The sequence below is a fragment of the Paroedura picta genome, chromosome 11 (assembly GCF_049243985.1).
Source record: "Paroedura picta isolate Pp20150507F chromosome 11, Ppicta_v3.0, whole genome shotgun sequence".
NCBI lineage: Eukaryota > Metazoa > Chordata > Lepidosauria > Squamata > Gekkonidae > Paroedura > Paroedura picta.
The window spans coordinates 57,051,929-57,075,917 of NC_135379.1; the positions used below are offsets into that span (position 1 = coordinate 57,051,929).

General features: G+C 47.8%; 1 protein-coding gene across 3 annotated transcripts in view; it reads right to left on the bottom strand.

Moving 5' to 3' along the window:
• Positions 1–577: 577 nt before the first annotated feature.
• Positions 578–23,989, bottom strand: part of EGFR (epidermal growth factor receptor) — a 158,605-nt gene continuing 135,193 nt past the window's right edge. For 2 of the 3 annotated variants that reach the window (XM_077304759.1, XM_077304757.1), the window contains exons 19-28: positions 23,067–23,165; positions 17,554–17,739; positions 14,152–14,307; positions 12,863–12,938; positions 11,447–11,593; positions 8,577–8,674; positions 7,659–7,826; positions 6,735–6,785; positions 6,538–6,643; positions 578–5,111 (exon numbers count right to left, since the gene is read on the bottom strand). In XM_077304759.1, coding sequence (XP_077160874.1) covers positions 4,750–5,111; positions 6,538–6,643; positions 6,735–6,785; positions 7,659–7,826; positions 8,577–8,674; positions 11,447–11,593; positions 12,863–12,938; positions 14,152–14,307; positions 17,554–17,739; positions 23,067–23,165 — 1,449 coding nt within the window. In that variant the 3' untranslated portion in view covers positions 578–4,749. The remainder of the gene's footprint in view (positions 5,112–6,537; positions 6,644–6,734; positions 6,786–7,658; positions 7,827–8,576; positions 8,675–11,446; positions 11,594–12,862; positions 12,939–14,151; positions 14,308–17,553; positions 17,740–23,066; positions 23,166–23,989) is intronic. The other variant, XM_077304758.1, reaches the window with a different exon arrangement.

Genomic DNA, 23,989 nt, shown 5'->3' on the forward strand with positions numbered 1-23,989 from the left:
CTCTGAACATCTCTAGGCTTGAAACCCCCATGGAGTTGCCATAACTTGACAGCGCAAAAGAAATTAACGAGGATGTGCTGCCCATTTGTCTCATTACAACGTGGCTGGCATGGATGATACATCAATAAACAGTCCCTCCCCCGTCTTGGTTGCAATTTGTTTGCAAAAAAAAGGGACACAGACTGTGACCTTTGACCTTTTCCAGGACCGTTTTTTAACCAAAAGTGCAGCCTCACACTGGACGGCATTCTTTGGACAGCCACATAAGCACCGTCTCTCTGCCCTCACAAAACCACACAATTTAGTGCAGGGGTAGTCAAACTGCGGCCCTCCAGATGTCCATGGACTACAATTCCCAGGAGCCCCTGCCAGCAAATGCTGGCAGGGGCTCCTGGGAATTGTAGTCCATGGACATCTGGAGGGCCGCAGTTTGACTACCCCTGATTTAGTGGAAGACTATTTAATCATTACATTGACACTCTACAGTACAACGCGCAAGGAAGCTCCAAAACAGCAGATCCCAATTGGCACCTTGAAATAATGGAGATTAACCAGCTCTGCATTTTCATTTTTTAAAAAAGGAGCTGACAGTAGGGGCCATAATCCACCATCCCCTGCTCCAGGGTACTTCTCATTAGCATGGGAGCTTGATTATGAAACCTCAATTTGTCCTTCTCCCTACTAAATCTCAGGGGAGCTCTGATCTTTTTTCTTAGCCCCTTTGTATAACACTGTCTTTGCAGCTGGTATAGCCCTCGCCATCCAGTTCACACTGACTGTTTCATTGCTGAACTGGAGAATCTAACGGAGGGATCAAGCCAGTTCAGTCTGGGCTGCTAAGTACGGTTGGTCCCAGTTAGTCTTCGGATGGGAGAACACCAAGGAAGTCTAGGGTTGCTACGGAGCGGCTGACAATGGTGAATCCTCTGCATTAGTTTCTTGCCTTGAAACCTTTACGGTTGCTGCTGTAAAGGGGGGGAATTGTCAGATTCCCCCCCCCCAAATACAAAATGTCCAAAACTTCAGAATGGATAAAGTATATGATGCAGAAACAGCTAGGCAAAGAGTTCATTTTCACTGGGGCACCCTTGACGTTTAACTACGGAAATCTGCGCACCGATAAATTGATGGGTTTTGCCCTGGGAGCACAACATGTCCCTGGACATCTGGAGGCAAGCAGAGATAGCTTAACGCTGAACGTTATGCCTGAGCGCTCCTGAAATGGGAAGGGGTTTATTTAATGAGCTCTTGTTATGTTCGTATGATTGATGGTCCAAGGCAGCATTTGATTTTAAGTAAGGGTTTTGAGCTACGCCAATCTACAATTAATTTTTTTAAGGTTAATAATGAGAACCTAAGAAAATGTTAATATTTTGTTTTATTCGTGAGTCTACAAACAAGACATTCTCTTTGGTCCTCATACCCCTCCATCTGTAAAAAGATAATTAAGGTGTATTTTAAAAATATATATATTTTAATATTTTTCCTACAAAAAACTGCTTTAAAAGTCCAATGCGAAAGGGAAAGGAAGGAAGCAGAAGGTTGCTGAGAACATGCAAGAAATGCCGGGTTTCAACAGGGGAAAAATCATAGTGGAAGGTGATTTAAGGATAATGATAACATCTCATTCTCTTTAAAATGTCGCCTTAAAATGTTACTGGAATTCTATATAGTTCACAATATTTTTACCACCCATTTATTAAGGAGGCGCAATCAGAAAAAAAAAAAACGAGACAATTTCTTACTTTGCCCCAGCCAAAACATTTTCTCACGGAGAAATATAAATCTCAGAAAGGCTAGAGCAATATTCAAAACAGCTGCAGTGAAGAGGTAGGTTCAGTTTATATCTTATTGCCCGCAGCTAGTTTAAGTCCCCCCAGTCCAAAATGTTTGCCGGGAAATGTTCAAGAAGTCTTAATTGCAGAGCTCTCGTTACCACATTTCTACCCAGGAGCAGGAATTAAAGTGGGACTCCTATGCCCAGGGGTAGTCAACCTGTGGTCCTCCAGATGTCCGTGGACTACAATCCCCATGAGCCCCTGCCAGCGTTTGCTGGCAGGGGCTCATGGGAATTGTAGTCCATGGACATCTGGAGGACCACAGGTTGACTACCCCTGCCTATGCAGTCTATGACCCACTCCCTGCTGCCCACGGCCTCTTCCTTGAAGAGGAGCTTCCCTCTCTTATGAAGTGTGAGCATCTGGCAGTGATTTCTGTTCCCACCAGCCAGCAATTTTTGATGTGGCCTTGTCTAGGCCTCTTCACAGGCCCCCTTTCCCAAAGGCCAGGGTGTCATGGGGGAGTTTTAAATACTGCAGAGGACAGCACAATTTTAAATCAGAAGTGATTGTGCAGGTCCCTTTTGCCGTTACTTCAGTGGTATGGGAGGTGCTGCAGTGTTTCTGTTTCACCTACCGCTGTAGCCGAAGTCCACAAGCATACAGGAGAGGCTGACACCTCAGCTATGCTGTTGATTTGGTGTCCCTCTAGTTTCCGAGAGGTCAGAAATAGCTGGAGGATGTATGAGGGAGCTGGGCTACCGGCGTGAACGGTGCCAAGGGCTCGGAAACCAGGGGGCGTGCGCTGTAGAGATGCCTGTGCGATCAATAACACATTTTAGGTTTTCCTGGTCCCGAGAATCAGGCACCTAATGAAAATTGCATCACACGTCAAAGTTAATTGTACGGACCGGAATCCATCAGCCAATAAAGCGGAGGTGCTGGAATTGATCTGGGAATGTTGCAAACGTGCCAGGGACCCGTTGCTAGGCAGGGGCTACCACGGATGCCTTTCATCTCTAAACAGCCCACGAAGACTCATCGTGGCTTCGCGTGGAGGCTGGCCAGCTGGAATCTCAAGTAAATGGAATCGTAATGTAGTTCGTTGCGGAGCAGCTGGAAAGTGAGGGAAGTTAGCAAGTTAAGTGGGATTACGACTGTCTACCTTTATTTCTGCCGAGTTACCAGGTTGGGCATCACCAGCAATGTGCAGGAATATCGTTCCAGTAATGCTAATCCACCCCTACCTCCCATCTTGTCATGGCTGCAGACCATACAAATTATTCTGCCTTTCTTGACAGACCAGGCGGCTTGAGGTAAGCTTTAAATTTCATCCACTTCTCGGCTTTTGGAGCCAAATTTCTCATTCTGGCGTCACAAGGGGATTTGGGCCCTGGGTCATGAGTCAAGAGCAGCTGGGCTCTCAATGGAAAAGCTCTCCAGGGGGATGATGAAAAGAGATTTTAACAATAATACGGGCAGTTGTTCTTCTGACTGCATGGCCCTGGGTGGCATTAAACCCACACTATCTGCCTAGTGTCTTTATGCAGGTCACTGGATCAGCTTGGCCCTTGGCCAGCATGAGTACATCTTAAGTTCTGTGCTAAAATAGAAGTTTCTTAATATCCGTGTCTACCCATAGTGGTGTGCATTTATTAGTGATTTATCAATTGTTCACTAGCACAGGTAGATCTAATCTCTGGGCTGGGTTTTGGCATGACGGGATCTTCCTTGGTAGTAACTTATTTCTGCATTTCCCCCTTCCCTTTGCCTGGTGACTTATGGACCAAAGCAAAGAATCAATGCAGGCATGCCCCAGCGCAAACCCCACAAAGATACATGGGAGCTGTCGAAGACCATTTGTGTGTATAAAATTTGTGAAGGAGAGTGAGTGAGTGAGTGAGTGAGACAGAGAAAGAGAGAGAAGTTGGGAGAACAGCCCCTTCAACCAAACTGCAGCCATTTGCATGTCCTGACCCTTTAAATTCATTTTTTAATAAATGTGCCGAATGGCAGTGGGTAGAGATATTTCTTTTTTAAAAATATGTTCTTTTGTTTATAGCTTTTCAAAAGGTAAAATTTGGAAACTCGTCTTCCGTGACTCCAAAGGAAAACAGTGGAAGCAGAAAAACAAAAAGCCCCCCCCCCAATATGTTTGCAGATCTACGGTGACCATTTTACAGACAAGCCTAGTGAGTCATTTATAAACAATGCAGGAAGTTTTGAGAGTTTTGGCCTCCCAGGAATAGTGGTCTCGACGGTCAATGCTCCAGGGCAAGCCCTTCTGTCCAGCAGGCCAGGAGAAGTCCAATCCTGCCTCCCCAACCATTCAGTTTTTCAGAAACAGGTTGAGCAGAACCTCCATGCGAAGAATCTCTTTCCTTTGTACCACAAAATAACAAGTGGAGCTGGGATTTAAAGTCAGACGGATGCGTAGGAACGAGCTCTTCTTTAGCCTTATGAGCTGGGTGAGTGTTTCCCAAGAGACTCGGGGGAAAAATAGTCTCAAAGTATTTAAAAAAAATAACCACCCAAAAAACAAACCCACCACCACCCTGCACGTCATTTGAATGGTGACCTTCGCTTCATCCTCCAGATGTCTTGATTTCAGAAAAGTGCATGAAAACTACAGGGTTTTTTAAAAAATACACAGCCTCAGAAGGACATAGTGGATGCTGATGAAAGCTTTCTCATTCATATTGAGGCTTAACCCTATAGAGTTTGCGAAGAGAGACTGGAGCAGACAGAGCAATTCCTCACTCATTGGCTGTTGTCTCCCAAACAGGCAGAGGGCAGAGAAGACTTGAGCGAGCTGGCTGAAATCAGCATATGCCAACCGGAAGGGAAAGTGTGTCCTACTGATGAGGCTATGCCCACTCCTTTATCTTTCCACAGCTTGTTTCTATGGCAACCACATGGTCCCTACTGTCCCCGGCTTGCCGGTGGGGCAAACAGAGGCCTCTGTCCGTGGTCACGCCGAGGCTTCGATGTATTCGCTTTTGGGTGGTGCCACCCTTAGATATTCTGGATTCTCAGCTGCAGGGACTTTAGAGAGGCCGTTTGTTTTGGCTTCCCGAGGCAAGAAGTCCTGCTGGTAATCCGGATTGTCCAGATTTATTTGGTCCCAGAAGGGGGAGCTGTCGAAAACCGCATTCGCCAGCGGAGATAAGCTCGTGTTGAGATATTCCGGGTTGTCCAGCGCTGTGCTGCGGGAGCCCTGATGGTTCAGCTCGGCCCCCACTTTTGGATCAGCGGGGAGGGAGAGGCTGTTGTACACCGGATTCTGCACCATGGAAGCAGATGGCTTTTTGGTCTCCAGCTCGTTCAGGTATTCTGAAATTCAAGAGAAGGCAGGGGGAGGGAGCGGGAGACATTCATATTATCACAAACATACCCCAAAGGTTTAATATATAAAATACATCGGCATGCCTTTCCTCTTCACAACCTGCCACCAGGGAGAGGGACACCTTTTATCAGCGCAGGGCAATTATATCAATTCAGCCTGTTCAATCACCAATTCCATCCTGACCATAACAGGTCAATCTGAATGCATCTCTGCTTTTCTGCTGTGCTGTTCATTTCACAAAGGTACAGATAGCTCTTATGTTCAGCAAGCAGTGTTGTAACTTAGAGGAGTCTTACATTATGCCCCTTCAAGAATGCTTAGATCAAGTGTAAAAATTCAAATTTTTCTCAGCCACAGCCTGGTGGAACTCTCTGCCTAATGACATCAGGACCTGTGGGACCTTAAGACAAAGTTGTTCCACCAGGCCTACAGCTGAGGCCTTGTGGTAACATCAGAATTTTAGCTGGCTTCCCCATGCACCCTTATTGGTTCCCCGGAAGGAAACTGATCAGAGGATGCAATGGGGAAATTGGGGCCCAGGAGTCCTCCAGGAGGGCAAGCCCTGAAAGAAGAACCCTGGGAGCAGGAGAGGGCTAGAATGGGAAACCACCCAGGAAGTACAGGGATGCTACAAACAGGAAGGCCATGGCAAACCACCTCTGTTCATCTCTTGTCTTGAAAACCCCATGGGGTTGCCATATGACATATCAAATCAAATTTATTTTAATACAAATATGTTGCCTGTGACCTGATAGCCTTTCCTTCCACTGCCACCAGCAGGGGAAGGGCCAATTAAAGAGGCCAAAAGCTGAATTATACCTCTCTTAATACAATGTACACATCAGGATGCCTTCATTCAGAGTCAGAGAGGAAATCAGCTTTCCTGCTGCTGACCAAGAAGGAGGAATCAGCATGTGCAAAAAGCCACTGTCGCAGAGAGAGGAGCTGCGGGAGATGGAGTGGAAAAGCTGGCAGGATCCAACCTCTTATCAGCATTGACCCCGAGTGGTGTCACACAGCATTTGAATCTGTTGCTGATGAAGTCTGTATTTCCTGATCACCAGCAGAAGGGAAACATGGCTTTGTTTAGGGCAGAGGTAGTCAAACTGCGGCCCTCCAGATGTCCATGGACTACAATTCCCAGGAGCCCCTGCCAGCATTAGCTGGCAGGGGCTCCTGGGAATTGTAGTCCATGAACATCAGGAGGGCTGCAGTTTGACTACCCCTGGTTTAGGGATTCTGAAGAAGGCCAAGTGAAAAGAAGTGACGTGATTACCCTGCTTAAAACCGCAGTCCTGAGAACCTTCATGTACAGAAGGAGTGAAATTGGTTGGGATGTTGCTCTTAGGACAAAATTTGCCTGTCAGGGAAAGGACAAAGGTCACAGTTTTTTTCACATATGCGCCCTCTCACCTGGAGCAGGTAAGAAGCCATTGTCCAGGCTGTCGTCCAGGTAGACCCCAGTGGGATCAGAACTGTATCTCTGGATGAAGCTGTCTTCTCTCACGGGGTGTCCCTGCTAGTGAAGAGAAACAGCAAATGTGGCAGCCTGTCAGTCATAACACCATCCCCGGGCAGTTTGTTTGTGCTTCTCCATTGCCCAGACTTACCCCATTTCTATCTATGCAGGTGATCACTGTAGAATTATTGCTGGTAGAACTCTGTCATCAAAGAGAAGAATCATTACGTTATTTCTTGTGTTAATAGAAGAAGATTACCTAAGGGCACTGGATTCTACACAATGGGATGCTGTGAAATCTTTATAATTCATTTTATTTAATACATTTATTATACCCAACTGTTCCCCAGAATCTCGGGGTGGCTTATAAAGGATTAAAATATACATAAAATAAAACATTAAATATTAGGCTTTTAAAATATTAAAAATTTGTAACCGCTCCTGTGGAGCGGTAATAATAAAACCCTAAGGGGTTGGTGGGAGGAGAAAGGGGTGGGGCCTGTCCGTGATAAAAACTCAGAGGGGCTGATCAGGAGCTGCAAAGCAGCTCCTGATTGGCCCCTCCGAGGGCCACTTGGGGGCCAAGTGGCCAATAGGGAGCTGTGCAAAGCACGGCTTCCCATTGGCCACCTGGCCCGCCCTGGACTGGCCACTCTGGGGGTTTGTTGCTGGGAAAGGAGCAGGGCTGTTACGTTGAAGACAGGAGACTACTGGCTGAGTGGCCGCTGCACTCCTCTGCAATGTGCCCGCCCAGCCCCTGCCCTCTGGTGAATGTCCCAAGCTACATGGGGGTATGGCAGCCCCCAGGGCTCCTGCAGAGTGCCTCACTCCAGCTACCCAGTTGGCCCATATTGCTTTCGACCCGATTTTAAAACAGGCTTCACCACTAGTTAAATATAATATAATTAAATATAAAATATCTAGTTTCCCTACCGGTGGCATAAGCTCGCACTACGGGATATTTTTTAAAAACTGATGTCATCCAAAATATTTTTTGCTGAGGCTGATTAACATACCTCCCCCCCCCCCCCCGCCAGCACTTTCACTGTAAGATTTTGGGAAACAAAGTCCATACCAAGGAATTTAAGAGGGGAGTCCGGGAATTTGACGGGCTGCTGAAAAATCCTTGGTGCGGAATGAGATATTCGTCGGCATCCACGATGTCTTCCATGTCCTCCTCGTCCATTATGGAACGGTAAATTTTCGACTCTGTTGGGCTCGGTAAGTGCATTCTTTCATCACCCTGTCCAAAGGGAAGTCAAACTGAGAATTCCGAATTTCAGGCTGCCCCATTTACTTGTTACACCCTTGTAAGGTCAACTGAGTCTGATCAATCTGTTATTTAGGCCAAAACTGACTTGTGATTCCTGATCAGCTCGGATTGGATTTGATCCACGCTTGTTCCACTGTAATAGGTTTACGAAAGGCTGTTTAACCAAAAACTGGAGAGAGCTATATTGATATTTTTACACATGAATATTGTGCATTCCCAGGACTGGTGCAAAAGATTTCCAAGCCCTAGATGGGCGAGGGCATGGGCCAGGGGACTCAGGGAAGTTTCACCCAGCAACATGGCCAGAGAAAGTGGGAGGGAGAGGGTTGTGTTGAACCGGGAAGCAATACCACTTAAATGGTTGCCTGGAAAACCTGGGAAGCCCACGTAGCCATGGGTGCCCCTGCCCTACAGCAGGGGTAGTCAACCTGTGGTCCTCCAGATGTTCATGGACTATAATTCCCACGAGCCCCTGCCAGCATTTGCTGGCAGGGGCTCGTGGGAATTGTAGTCCATGAACATCTGGAGGACCACAGGTTGACTACCCCTCTCCTACAGGATCCCAGGGCTTACAAGCTGGCGGACCACCTCTTTGTGCGCCATTTTGTAAGCCGTATCTTCAGGAGGCAGGAGGCCCTACCAACAACACCCTGCCAGTTTTTGTTTCTTTACAACCCCAAGGCAGGGAAAAGAAAACAGGAAGTGGTGAACGAGCAGTACCTGTATAACCAGATAGCGCTGGGGGTCCCGAGCCATTTTGGAGAATTCGGCTATCAGTTCCCGGAATTTGGGACGGCTCTCTGCATCGATCATCCAGCCTTATAGTGGCGACGTGGGGAAAAAAGAATGAAGAGAATGAGCCCGCTGGTCTGTGGCACAGAGCCAAAATAAGTCCAGACTGGTGTAAAACTTGCTGCGCTAAACAATCCCATGAAACATCAAACGGAATTACATCGCAGAGCATGCTGTCTATGGCAGGGGTAGTCAGACTGCGGCCCTCCAGATGTCCTCCTCTCCAACATGCCCGCCCATGTGCTGGTAGGGGCTCATGGGAATTGTAGTCCATGGACATCTGGAGGACCACAGGTTGACTACCCCTGCTCTAGGGGACCTGATCTCTGTAGTCTGGAGATGAGCTGTAATTCTGGGGGGATCCTCAGGTCTCCCCTGGAGGCCGGCAGCCCTATCTATACCCTTAGCACTTTGACACTGACATTACACCTAAAAATTTATGGATTTTTTTTTTTTCAAAAACAAGAGCTTTAAAAAAAATATCCTGCTTTTCCCTTCTTCTCCCAACAGACACCCTGTGAGGCAGGTGGGGCTGAGAGAGCTCTGAATGTGATCTGATCTGCAAGAACAGCCATAAGAGAGCTGTGAGTGGCCCGAGGTCATCCAGCTGGCTGCATGTGGAGGAGGAGTGGGGATTCAAACCCAGCTCTCCAGATTACAGGCTGCCTTTCTTAACCCTCACAGCAAACTGGCTCCCGAAATAGGGACCACGAGGAAGATTCTACTGGCTATCTGCAAAAGCTAAGATCAGAGTCAGCGATATATTGAGTCTACAGATCTGCAGCACAACAAGGGAGTGTGAAACAAACAGTGTTTATTAAGCGTGAATGTTGACTATTAATACTGAATGGGCAGGCCTTAGAAACGCTCCTCCTACTTCCTCTTCAAGTTTAGGTAACGAGCACAGGACTCAATAGACTCCTCCCACGCCAATCTCACATCAAGCAAACAGCACAAACATTCTTGTTTGGTTCAGCCCTGAAACAACCCCAGTGACAAAATAAAACAGGAGTCTGGTGGCGCTTTTGAGAGAGCCCAATTTCTAGGAGCCAGAGCTACTGGCAGGTGCATGAAGAGACAGGGAGAGTAATCTTGATTTTACTGTTTGCATTTGGATCTATTTTAAATTGGTACCTGCCCCCAAGTTCTTGGGAAGGGTCAGGATATAACCAGAACTTCCTAAATAAAAAATTTTAAAAGTCGGTTGTGACAACACTTAGTTCTCTGACCCATAACAGAATTTGAGCCCAATGGCAATTTTAGGACCAGCAAAGATTTATTCAAGGCATGAACTTTTGTGTGCAGGCACACTTCCTCCAGCAATGGAACCGGGGTCATAAGAATACAGATAGAAGGAGAAAGTAAATTAGTAGAAAATTGTAAAACAGCATCACAACATCCTGAATGTGTGGTATGGTCATATCCTTGCTAGAAAAGCCAATCAGTACTTTGGGTTCATTTGTCATTCACAAAACATAGGGCTGCACACTCTGGCGCAATCTGGATGCTTTGGTGGTTGCCACAGCGGCCAAACCACGCCCAAGCGTGCAACCTTATTGCAACCTTATTTTCTAGCAAAGAATGATCTTACTGCATATTTGGACTTCTGATGCTCTTTACTGATTTCCTATTGATTTACTTTCTTACTTGGTTGTGTTACTTCAGACCCACACGGCTATCCTCTTGAACCCTTCTCTGATCCATAGTTTTGACCACTTATCTCAGACCACTACTGGTCAAACTAGGGATCAGAGAACTAAGCATTGCTGCAGCTGACTTTTTAAATTATTATTTAGTAAGTTCAGTTGCCATTCTGGTATTACTAGAAGAGAGTGGGAAGGATCATGCGGAGATGGCTCCTGTATCGCTCTATTAGCTCACGGAACCAGACTCAAATTAAGCGAAAGCTGAGACAGAGCTAGAGAGGAAAGTTTGTTTTGCTTGGGGGAAAGCCAGCCCGTCGTTGCCTGTGTCCGATGATAAAACGTCGTGACTTCTCTAAGATTATTTCGACTTGCTAATCTTTCAGGCTCTAGCCCCATCAAAGATATTAACCATGACGGAGCTCTCCAAAAACAGCCTGAAATTTATTTCTTGTCTCTTGAGCAAGTGTTCTATCTCCACCTAGTGGGTTGTTTGTGAATATCTTTCCAGGAGGCGGTGGAAAGTGCGGTTGGGTGGCAGTCCAAGGGGACCCTCGTGGGGTTTGCAAAGCAAGAGATGAGCAGAGGCCGTCTGCCTGCCATGGCCTGCTTCTGCACAGTGACCCTGGACTTCCAGGTGGTCTCCCATCCAAATATTAACCAGGGCCAACCCTGCATAGCTTCCGAGATCCAGGTCAGGGCATCTTTTCAAACAGAGGAAGAAAACAAACAAAACTGGCCTTGGATTTTTGTTTTGTTTTGCTACGATGGATGAATGCGGCTAGTGGTTTTAAGTCGTGTTTGAACAGCTCTTCTAGGGGCCTCTTCTATTACAGTGAAGTTCAAAGCACACAACAATCAGGATCATTGGAGCCTGCAAAGAAAGTGCCGGGTCTGGTTCTTAAGTCACCAAATGTCTACACCAGGGGTGGGCAAACTGTGGCCCTCCAGATGTCCATGGACTACAATTCCCATGAGCCCCTGCCAGCATTCACTGGCAGGGGCTCATGGGAATTGTAGTCCATGGACATCTGGAGGGCCACAGTTTGCCCACCACTAGGCTACACCAACAAGAAGCATGCCCTTCGCCCCCCCCCCTGGCTACCCTGTTTGCGTTATTGCAACCGGGCTAAGAGGCAGAGGTCAGGAACTTACATTTGACCATGATCATGTAGACGTCAATGGTGCAGATGGGAGGCTGAGGCAGGCGCTCTCCTTTCTCCAGGACGGTGGAAATTTCGCTGGCGGGGATGCCATCGTAGGGTTTCGAGCCAAACGTCATCAGTTCCCACACTGTGACACCTGGAAGACCACGACAGGGGAGGGCTTTAAAGAGGTCCTTTAAACCGGAAGGCAAGGTGCTCCCAGGGCAGAAAGGGACTTGCTTTACCAGCCAAGGGACAGCCAGCGTTGGCATGATTCATCTCTGAAAGGCATTTGTACTGGTTTGCAAGGAGGAAGACTGTGGTGTTAGTCGTAATTGTATGATGGAGCTGAATGTACAATGGTGAATTGGCCGTGTTAGATGCATGTTTTATATGCATTCAATGTGAATGTGTAGGGAGGCCAGCTTCATTGGTGGATTATAGGCCTCGACTATAGGCCTAGTGCTACAACTCTGTCTTACAGGCCCCACAGAATTGTTTTAGGCCCTGCAGGCTTCTGATCTCACTTGGAAGAGGGTTCCACCACCAAAAAGGCCCCGGCTCTGATTGAGGCCTACTTCTCTGGGGTCAGAACCTTCAGCAGAATTTGTGGGATTGAGCGTAGGCTCCTCTGAGGGGAAGAGGGTAGTTTCGCAGGGACAAAGGTCCTGGACCGTTTTGGGCTTTAAAGGTAGCTTGAACCTGATTCGGTCCTCAGCTTGGAGCCAATGCAGCTGGAGAGAGCATGGTCGAACGTGCTTCCTCCAGCCGGTTCAAGTGAGGAGTTGGGCTGCTGCGTTTTGGACCAGTTGGAGCTTCCAGGGGTAGCCCTGGGTAGAGCAAGTTGTAGTAGCCAAGTCTGGAGGGGACCAATTAATGCATTAGTAGTCAAACTGCGGCCCTCCAGATGTCCATGGACTACAATTCCCATGAGCCCCTGCCAGCGTTTGCTGGCAGGGGCTCATGGGAATTGTAGTCCATGGACATCTGGAAGGCCGCAGTTTGACTACCCCTGATTTAATGGATCACTGTGGCTACATCAGATGTCGATAGATTGGGCACTAGCTGTCGTTCCAGTACAAACTCAGGAAATACAGATCTGGAAGAACTGGGGAAACAGCTCTACAGCTGAAGCACCAGTGGGATTAAACTTGCTCTTGTACTAGACTGCCCTTCTTTTGGCAGACCGGAATTATGACACGCAGCCCGAGCAAACTGAGCTTTGAATGTTGTGTTGAATGCTGGCTGCGTTATATACAATTGCAAACGTCAATCACTTTGCTGCTCCAGGTACTGCTATAAACACCATCCCAAGAAGCATTCGGGCTCTTCTAGGAAGAGAACAGGAGCAGTAAGAAAACACAGCTAACAACTCCTTCTTTTTAATGGCCAGTCAGAAGGAGCACAATACTGCTGTCAGACTCACCGTAACTCCAAACGTCACTCTGGTGGGTATAAATGCGATGCAGAATCGATTCCAGGGCCATCCATTTAATTGGAACCTGGGAACAGTAGCAAGCGGGTCAAGATCTCTGACAGCAAATTGCTCAGAACTGAGACAGAGTCACTCAGCAGAACGGGCCGTATTGGCAGCAGCCAATGAAGGAGTACCAAAGTCCCCTCGCCTGTTCTTTTTATGCTTCCTTGCTGAGGGTTTTGCCCCTGTGTTTAACGCCAATAGCTTGTCCCCTGTTCTAATTAGAATCCATCGATTGCAAGACATGACACGGAACAGAAGCAAGAAAATTCACCATATCATGGCGCTCTCCTGCTGGAGGAGTATTTGTAAATACATGGAATTCATGTGTGGAGGGCCTGCCCCACTATGTCTTGGCTTGTCCCCTGTACTCGGAACCCAGGGGAAAATTCCTTGCCAAGTTATTACCAAACTCATACCCCATTTCTGATTCTGACAAAATCACCTGTCTGTTATCAGACGTCGACCCCTATATTTCATATAGGATGGCACTTTTTGCTCTGGCTGCCAGGAAGATCTGAGCCAAAGCTTTTTTACAGGAGTCTCCACCTTGATACACCATTTTTTTCTTATTGCAACTCAGTAGCCCATGTCTGCAATCTTATGTACGCAATATTGGAGAAATAGTGTTTTATTCGTATTTGTACCATATTGTTTTAATGAAGCTTTGTAATGGTCTTTTCTATATACAATAAACGTTTTCGTATCGTATCGTAAACACATGGACACGTGAAGCTTCCTTACACAGCATGAGACCGTCAGTCCATGGGGTCTGGTACTGTCAGACTGTCAGTGGCTCTCCAGGTCTCCCACATCAGCTGCTACCTGGTCCTCTTATGTGGAGATGCCAGGAATTGCACCTGGGACATTCTGCATCCTTGGCAGATGCTCTACCACTGAGGCACAGCTGCTCCCAATTGCAACACAATGCCAACTCACCTCTAGCAAACAGGTGGGCAAGCATGCTGTATCTGAAGCAAGCATGCCGTATGAGCCACCTCAAAACTGAGGCCTTTTAAAAACCAACACGGCTGAACGTATGCTTTTAAAAATGCCAGAACAGGGGGCTTCTTTACAGGGACTTAAGGACAGAGTCTGCAAAAGGAATCAAAACTAACCAGCGTCTTTCTGTTTATCCTAACTGTTGCCTTCGCTTGGAACAATGGTTCTGGTTGTCCCTTTTAGCACCACCATGCAGTTCGGTCAAGTCGGAGCGAGAAATCCGAGTGGTTACTTACTTTCCCACCTTCTGCGTGATACTCTTTCTCCTCTGCCCCTAGCAGCTTGGCTAATCCGAAGTCCGTGATCTTCACGTGCTGGGGTGTCTTAACAAGGACGTTCCTGGCCGCCAAATCACGGTGCACCAAGTGACGCTCCTCCAAGTAATTCATTCCCTGCAGCAGGTACGCAATGCGCAGTTAGGAAACCTCCTGGTCACGGACACACGTTGCAGAGAACTTTAAGATAACCAATTCTGGCTTTGCACTGAGCAGGACTTGAAAGGCCCCTCCCTCGTCATTAATAAATCACAACGATAACATCAGCGCAACAAAGCAGGCCTACAGTTTTAAACAATTCAGCTATTCCTCCACAATAAACAAGGGCATCCAATGAATGAAAACTCCTTCTGCCTGCAATGATTGCTTATTTATCTACTTCATTTATAGCCTGACTTTCCTCTGCAGGGACCCCCAAAAGCTAACTCTACTCTTCTCCATTTTAGACTCACAACAGCCCTGCAAAGTGGGTTAGGTTGAGCAGGGGAGCGGCTGGCCCAAGAGCACCCAGCAAGCTCCTGTGTGGGGAATTCAAATAGGGTTTTAAAGGTAGATTCAAATGGGTAGCCATGTTGGTCTGATGTAGCACAACAAAATAGTCCAGTAGCACCTTTAAGACCAACAAGGATTTATTCAAGGCATGAGCTTGTGCGTGCAAGCACTCAAAAGCTCATGCCTTGAATAAATCTTTGTTGGTCTTAAAGGTGCTATTGGACTCTGATTATGTTAGGGTTTTAAAGGGGCCTTCCACTGTGACACCTGGAAGACCTTGGCAGGGGAGCATTTTAAAGAGGTTCTTTAAACTGGAAGGCAAGGTGCTCCCAGGACATAAAAGGACTTGCTTTATCAGCCAAGGAACAATCTGCTTTGGCCTGATTCATCTTTGTTTGGGAACCAATTAGGGCTCTCTGAAAGGGCCATTAGTACTTGTTTGCAAGAAGAAGACTAAGAAAGACTTAATCTGTTTGTTCTGGGCATACCTGTCTGAAGACATTACCAGTGTCCTGTTGGCACTTAATCTAGCGGTTAATGTGGGGATTCAAGCACGGGTCTTCTAGTCCAGCACTTCAACCACTGCACCCCACTGGCTTTTGTGCAACCAGAACATTTCTGCATTTGGATCACTGATGGAGCTTGTATTATGTTGGGTTGGATCCAGATATTCCACGGTATGAATGGGAAAGCATTTTTGCAATGTATGGAGCTTTGACTACCTCTCCCTCTGGAGGAGAGCTCTGCCATTAGTGGAACAGAACTTTGGGATCCAACCTACTGTTTTGTTTTTACTTATGTATGTGGTATCTTTGAAGAGCTACAACATTTATTGATTTGCTTCATTTGTCCCCAACGCAGAGACCCGAACTAGCTTACATCCTCCACTTCCCCTCCATTTTATCTTCACAACAACCCCGTGAGGTAGGTTCAGCTGAGCGCATCTGGCTGGCCCAAGGTCACCCAGCAGCATTGACAGAGGAAAACACTTCTGGCATGTGAACGCAACTTTTTTGCGAATGCAACGATGCAGCGGCAGGGGTGTTTTTGCTCCCTAGAGCCCACCCTCATCCTACATCCCCCTTAACCTTGGACCACCATCGGCATATCCGCCAAGGATGGATTTCTGCAAGGGGTTTCAAACGCTGCCAAACTAATTCCCCTAGCACACTGGCAGAAGGCCAGTACAAAAGCTGCGTTCATTAATTAAATGGGACTTTAATGAGCTGTTATTCTCAAAGAGCAACAACGCAAGCCTATTAGAGGTTGCCTCGTTTATCAAGACCTCACAGAGAATGAGTTTGTCCAGTTCGGCCCTTTCTCCTTCAAGTAAACACTTGCATGTTCCACAGTGCAATATGCCTAAGCATGCAACACATTTGGAAATGCTGCCATTTAATTGGAAATGCAGGATTACATGTGAATAATTGAATCATCACTTATCTAGCTAGAGTTCAAACACGTGAGAGGTAAACAGGTAAAAAGGTAAAGGTATCCCCTGTGCAAGCACCGAGTCATGTCTGACCCTTGGGGTGACGCCCTCCAGCGTTTTCTTGGCAGACTCAATACGGGGTGGTTTGCCAGTACCTTCCCCAGTCATTACCGTTTACCCCCCAGCAAGCTGGGTACTCATTTGACCGACCTCGGAAGGATGGAAGGCTGAGTCAACCTTGAGCCGGCTGCTGGGATTGAACTCCCAGCCTCATGGGCAAAGCTTTCAGACGGCTGCCTTACCACTCTGCGCCACAAGAGGCTCTTGGTAAACAGGTAGGCCCAGCTTTAGTTATGCAATGCTGCAACTGGTTTTATCTGAGGCTCGTCCCAGTTGGCCGTATTTTTGGTAGAATTAAAGAAGCCAGAGGGTATGTTACAATTCTCTCACTGTGCTCTAAACGCCCATCTCATTTTGTTAGTTATGAAATTTACGGTCTTCCTCCCGGGACGCTTTAGTGCCGAGAAACATTCTCTCTTTCAGATAACAAGTGATAAAGCCCTTCAGAACGAGGATGAATTACTTTTTTCAGAGGCCTAGGAAACAAATAAAAACATGAACTCTGCAGGAAAGCACCTTTGGGAACGCGCTTCCTGTCTGTGCTTTAGCGACCCAGAGATTTTCTTGGGTTTCTAGGTAAGAACGAAGGTTTTTTTTTTTAATACAAGTCAAAGAATTGTGAGACTCACTTCATTTTTAAAACCTACATAGATTTTTAAAACCTGCACAGCAATGCTTCATGCATTTTGAAATTTTAGAAGCAGTGTACACTGCAGCAGGGATGGGCCCCCAAAAGTCTAGGGCAGGGGTAGTCAAACTGCGGCCCTCCAGATGTCCATGGGCTACAATTCCCATGAGCCCCTGGGCTCATGGGAATTGTAGTCCATGGACATCTGGAGGGCCGCAGTTTGACTCCCTCTGGTCTAGGGGTTTTGGTGGGTTTGCTTCTGTGTGCCAAACCTAGTTTCGAACAATGAGCCAGGCCAAGCAGAGACACTAAGCCAGCTTTTCTCAACCTTTTGGCCATTGAGAACCCCCTGAAACCTTCTTCAGACTTTGAGAAACCCCATAATCAGTGCAATGGTGCAGAATATGGTTGGGAAGCATTGCTGTGGACACGCCCACCCAGGGCCCCTCCCCTTCCCACCCCTTCCAGGCCCATTATTGGCCATTTTGGGAGGGAGTGGCGGGCCGACACGACCTTATATGGTCATATCACGGTCAGATGTTTAACCAATTTAAATATATATATATATATATATAAATTAATTAACTCCCACCCATTCGGGAAACCCTTCCGGAGTGGTCAAGATACTCCAGGGTTGCATGAAACCCTGGTTGAGAAAGTCCGCACTGAGCAAGTGCTGCTGTCCTCTCACCTTGGCAATCTGCACACACCAGTTGAGAAGGTACTGGGAACCGATGTTGTCCTTGTTTTCTCGGACATAGTCGAGAATGCAGCCGTAAGGCATCAGCTGCGTGATGAGCTGGACGGTGGACGTCAGGCAGATTCCCAGCAAACGGCACACGTGGGGGTTGTCAACACTGGCCATCACGTATGCTTCCTGCGAGGGGAGGGAAGAGAAGAGCCAGGATGAAGCCCACCCTTTGAAATGCTAAAAACATCAAGGTGCAGGAATAGCAAGCAACAGGAGGTGGTGGAACTGCTTGCATGCACCACTTCATACTTGGGGTGCGCTGGCATGTTTTTTTGTTACTGAGACCTTGAGATGCCAACCTCCAGGTGGGACCTGGGAACCCCCCAGAATTACAGCACATCTCCTGCCTGCCTGGCTGCCTCTTCCTCTTTCCCTCCATCTATCTCTACCTATCTCTCTACCTCTCTCTCTCTCTCCCCCCATCCATCCATTTACCTACCTCTCTCTTCTTTATTTATCTCTACCTAGCTCTCACTCTCTTGGTGTAGTGGTTAGGAGTGCGGACTTCTAATCTGGCAAGATAGGTTTGATTCTGCACTCCCCCACATGCAGCCAGCTGGGTGACCTTGGGCTCGCCATGGCACTGATAAAGCTGGTCTGACCGAGCAAGAATATCAGGGCTCTCTCAGCCTCACCTCCCTCACAGGGTGTCTGTTGTGGGGAGAGGAAAGGGAAGGTGAATGTAAGCTTCTTTGAGAGTCCTTCAGGTAGAGAAAAGCAGCATATAAGAACCAACTCTTCTTCCTTCTTTCTGACCACCTACCTACCTACCTACCTCTCTCTCTCTCCCTTCCTCCCTCCCTCCCTCCCACCCACCCACCCACCCACCCACCCACCCACCCATCCATCCATCCATCCATCCATCCATCCATCCATCCATCCATCCATCTACCTACCTACCTACCTATCAATATATCTGAAATCTTTCCATATTTCTGGTCGCGTGGCACTTCTACAAATTTCTGAGAGATAGTAAAACACCAAACCTTTGACTGAGGTGATTACTTCTTCCAAATTCAAATGTATTTTGAAAAGAGGACAGTAGGCTTTCTCCACATATATGCAATTTTCCCAGCAGAACCCTGCTCCGTCAAGGCCAAAGCTGATTATGCTGGCTGGCAGCAGTTATTTTAGGTCAGTTTCAGGTCTGGGTCTTTCCCAGCCTTGGTTCTTAAAGATCATGCTAACTGGGACTGCCAGGGACTGGATCCGGCATCTTCCGCATATGCTCTATGGCCTCTTCCCAATTTTGATGCTTTGTTAGGACTGCTTTCTTCCTTGGCTTTTTTGGAATGTTTGCTTACATGGTTACTTTGCTGTAAGCCATAAGCCAGCATTTCTTAAATTGGGCCTGGAGACCCAGGGGAGAGGTGGGGACTGCAAAGGTAATCTAGGAAACTCACATCCTTTGAAACCACACAGAGGGCAAACCTCTCTCATGCCCATTTGGCTAAGTGAAAACGGAGCCCTCTCCAGTGTCCAAGAATGGAGAAGTGTCTGGAATTGGTTTCTCGTTCTTTCAGAAGGGGAAAGTCCCCTAGCTTCCGGACCACTTAGAATCATAGAATCATAGAGTTGGAAAGGACCTCCTGGGTCATCCAATCCAACCTCCTGAACGATGCAGGACACTCACATCCCAGCCCTCATCTACTGTAACCTGCCACCCCTTTGCCTTCACAGAATCAGCTTCTCTGATAGATGGCTCTCCAGCCTCTGTTTAAAAATTTCCAAAGATGGAGAACCCACCACCTCCTAAGGAAGCCTGTTCCACTGAGAAACGGCTCTAACTGTGAGGAACTTCTTCCGGATGTTTAGACTTCATACTACTAGCCAGAAAACTCACTAAGTGGTTTCCAAGAGCCAATAATTGATTTCTAGGAATTCTCATTGGCTGAATGCTGCAGTCCTAATACAGCCATGCATAAAACTGAAGTGGTTTCTATTGCGAAGGATTTCACCATCAAGAGAAAGAGACATCCTCAGACCGAAGAGCAGAAGGCAGTCTTATAAATGCATAGAAACTGACTCTGCATTGAAATGGTCTTTCCTAGAAAGATGGCAGACTTCTTATTCCGCCACAGTTTTGTGCTGCAGACCTGTAACGGCGAAGCACGTCTGGTTCTTATTCCGCTTCCTGTTATGTCAGAAACATCTTGCATTAATTTTCGGCTAAGCCACTATTCCCCAGCTACGCGGCTCGAAGGGAGCATTCCCGCAAATGTTGACTCGAGGGCTGCCAGACCGTGAATTTAAATGCAAGGGCCGGGGATGCCTGTGGGCCACACAGAAGGGGAAGCGGTTCCAAAATTCAGCCGAGCCCATTAAATTTAATACTGCCGAGTGGAGGAGCCAGCTGACCTCTTCAAGGAAGAAGAATGAAGCCATTGTGCAGTCCTGTGTTTCTTGAAGTGCTCTGAGAACTTGCTGCAGGTTTTTGGGGGCTTAAAAAAAACAACAACTCAGTATCTTAGAAATCTCCAACGTATGCCCTGACCCGTTCCAACTATGCTTGGCATTTGGCGAAAATTTCCTGAATTAGCACTTATCCCAACAAAGCCATTAGGAACTGTGTCTAGAGTAGGGGAAGTCAACCTGTGGTCCTCCAGATGTCCATGGATTACAATTCCCATGAGAATTCATGGGAATTGTAGTCCATGGACATCTGGAGGACCACAGGTTGACTACCGCTGGCCTAGAGCATGAAATGGATTGCATACTGTTAGTGCTTGTGGGGCACAAACGCGTTTAAACTACCCCTTTCCCCCAGCTTTCTTCTAGCCGCTTTGAGTGTCGTTAAGATTAAAATTCACAGTGGCAGGCAATCGGCACCTTCTCCCATGTATAGAGAAACGACAGCATGAGCACACACAGCTGTCAGTCGGGCTGGCTGTTATTGCTGAACGCGCTGGTTCCTTCTGGATGCGCTCCACACATATGGGGCTGGTAATGTGGACAGGAGGGGGGAAATAGCAGACTGTGCGTGGGCATGAGCTGCTCTGGAGTCTCCCCCCCCCCTTCAAGGCTAGGAGAAGGCTAATATTTTACCATCGACTCCCTCGCACTGTTGCCAACTGGAAATAGAAACGCATCAGGAAGTGGAGATATCCAGAACTTTTACGGCTCGACAATGACAGTGAAAACCAGCTGGGGTCCGTGATCATTAACCGTGATCATTAACTTTCAGCCCAATCTTGACTGGTTATCATTTTTGTTTCTGGGCCCCGTTGCTGGTTTTGAACCGTAGCCCCCTACACCAGGGATTCCCATCCGGGGTTCCAGGAACTCTCAGGTTACGGGGAACTCCCCTGGGATTAGATGACCTTTCCTCTGATCACTAGACCTCAGGGGAGCCCCCTTCCCCTGTTGCTCTACAGGCTTCGTCTCTTTCTCCCCCATGGAAATGGTAAATGATTGACTGACTGCACTTTACTTCCACGCCCACTTCTCTGAAAGGGCATGCCACCGTTGCTGGGGTTCCTTGAAGCCTGGAGAATATTTCAGGGGTCCCTTCCTGGTCAAAGGTTGAAAAAGGCTGTCCTAAACAGTCTAGGACCTGGAGACACATTGTGATGCCAAGACATGGAGATGCCTCCCCTGTTGCAGGCTGTTCTCCCTCCAAGTTATGCGAAGGGGGTGGTCACGAGAAAGAGAGCCTTCTGTGCTGTTGCTGCCTGCCAGATGTCCGGATGTCCCTTCCCCTGGCATCCATTCAGTGACAGCCACAGAGGCCCCTACTCGGGAAAGCATTCGGCCAAAGGTCTCCCTTTCCCTTTGGATTTGCATGCACTGTGGCAGCAGCGGGTTGCTGACTCCACTCTTATTCTGGCAATTGTGGTGTTTTACTGCCTGATTGTATTATAATCCAGCTCAAAGTAGGGCAGTGATTCTCAACCTGGGGGTCGGGAACCCTTTGGAGGGTCAAACGACCCCTTCTCAGGGCAAGCAGCAGAGCAAGCAACTTGGCTGGGGTGGGGCACCACCCGCACAACAGCCTTGATGGGCAGATCGAGATAGAGCATTCATCTGTCTAGAGCAGGGGTAGTCAAACTGCGGCCCTCCAGATGTCCATGGACTACAATTCCCAGGAGCCCCTGCCAGCAAACGCTGGCAGGGGCTCCTGGGAATTGTAGTCCATGGACATCTGGAGGGCCGCAGTTTGACTACCCCTGGTCTAGAGCAACGGAAAAGAGCGAGATGAACATGGTGGGACAAGAGGCAGAACTGAACTGAGAAACCCCAGAAAAAAAAACATTTCTATACAATCATGAACAATGGATCTTCACTCCATTGGATCTTCACGCCATTGGTCAGTTTCGATTTAATTTCTTTGAAAGAACACTTGCATAATTTTATGGTTGGAGGTTACCACAACATGAGGAACTGTATTAGAGGGTCACGGCATTAGGAAGGTGGAGAACCACTGCCCTAGGGAGAGGCACAACAAGTATTTTAGACGAGCAGGAAGTAAAGATTCTACAGTGAAAATTGGGGACGACCGTTGCCCTACTCCAGCAGCTAAGAGGAAGACATTAAGACGTGAGCTATCGCACCCAGATAAATGCGGCTTCCGATCACTCAATCTCTTACAGTAACTGCTGAAAGCTCTGCTACGCAATTGCACAGTTTTCCATACACAGAGTTGGCTGGTGTGATTGCAGCGGCATTTGTGATGGGTTAATCGCAGTGGTTACAAGCACAATCGCTGCGTCAGGGCTGGCTCTATAAATGGGGCAAGATGGAACGGGAGCTACGGGCAGCGGATCTTGTGCCCCCACCACTGCCTCCCCTGTCATTAGAAGAGAAAAAGAGCTTGTTTTTCTATCCTAGCTTTTTATACTCCCCTCTTTCACTACCCAAAGGAGTCCCGAAATAGCCCTCTCAGCCCTACCTACCTCACAGGGTGTCTGTAGTGGGGAGAGGAAGTCGCTTTGAGACACCTTTGGGTAGTAAAAAGAGGGGTACAAAAAACAGCTCCTCCTCTTCTTGAGGATTGATGCACAGGATGCATTTACTTTTTTTAATCCCCCCATTTTTTTATGACCAGGGATGAAAACAGTTATTCTAGCTGCATGTCCTGTGTTTTTTTTTTGTTCTTTGTACACTTTCCCCCTTTGAGCAACAGATTCTCTGCCTTGCATCCCAATCTTTCCTGAGTGTGGGGAGGGGATCCCTGCTGGGGAAACACATCCCAAGTCCCTTTGGTCCCTCTGATCCTGACCCACTGCTCTATGGTTCTGGACCACCACTCTGCTGATGGCACTGAAGGATCACAGGGAAAGAGTCAGTTGGAAAATAAGCATCATTCGGCAAACCTGATCTATAGAAAAAAAATTAACGAGTTCTTAATAAGTCTGCAAATAGTGCCTTTATTTTGACTGCCTCCCCTGCCCCCCCTATGCACTATTTCAACATCTCTGAAAGTTATAAAAGAAGAGAAAAGAAGGAAAACTCACATCGAGAATTTCTTTGTTGGCTTTGGGCGATGTGGCCTCTCTCAATTCCTTAATAGCCACAGGAATTTTAACTTTCTCCCCTTCTGGGAGCCAGAGCCCCTGTAACAAAAAACCAAAGGGGGGATAAATGGTTACATGAATTCTAATACAGAAAGCAGGCTACGGAACGTTCAGAAGGAATGCATCATCCAACCAGCCGAGGCGATTAAACAATCTGCCAGGATAACTGCGTGTCGCAAAGTTCCCGGGAAATGATAAACGGGATTTGACTAAATAAATGGCACCATAAATAAAACTGCAGTTTTCATTTACATCACTCCTCCCCAAAACAGCGAGAAGCAGAGAAAGAGAAAAATGGCCTGTGTCAGATGTAGTGCAGCATAGCGGCATGGACTGCCCCTCTCCCTTTTGTGCTACCTAAGAGACTGTGTGCTCCATTTGACTTCGTGTGGTTGCAAGTAACTTATAGAATCATAGAGTTGGAAGGGACCTCCTGGGTCATCTAGCCCAGTGGTCCCCAACCCCCGGTCTGGGGACCGCTACCAGACCGTAGATCAGTCGGTACTGGGCCGCGGCTCCTCTCCGGCTGTTGCCTTGGGGGCTGCCCTGCCACTCTGTCGCCGGCTCACCTTTGGTGCTCTGCAGCGGTCCCCATGGCTGGGGCTCCCCCTTGGCATGGCACAGCGCAGCCACCAGTGGGAAGTCAGGGGCACCGGCAGGAAAGCAAACGGAGCAGGGCCTCAGGTGGCAGCGGCGACGTCCCTCGGCAAAGGACTACGCCCCCCCCTGGGCCTCAGGAAAATTGTCAAGCATTGACCGGTCCCCGGTGATAAAAAGGTTGGCAGCCACTGATCTAGCCCAACCCCCTGTACTATACAGGACACTCACAACCCTATCGCTCATTGCTCACAACCCTATCATTT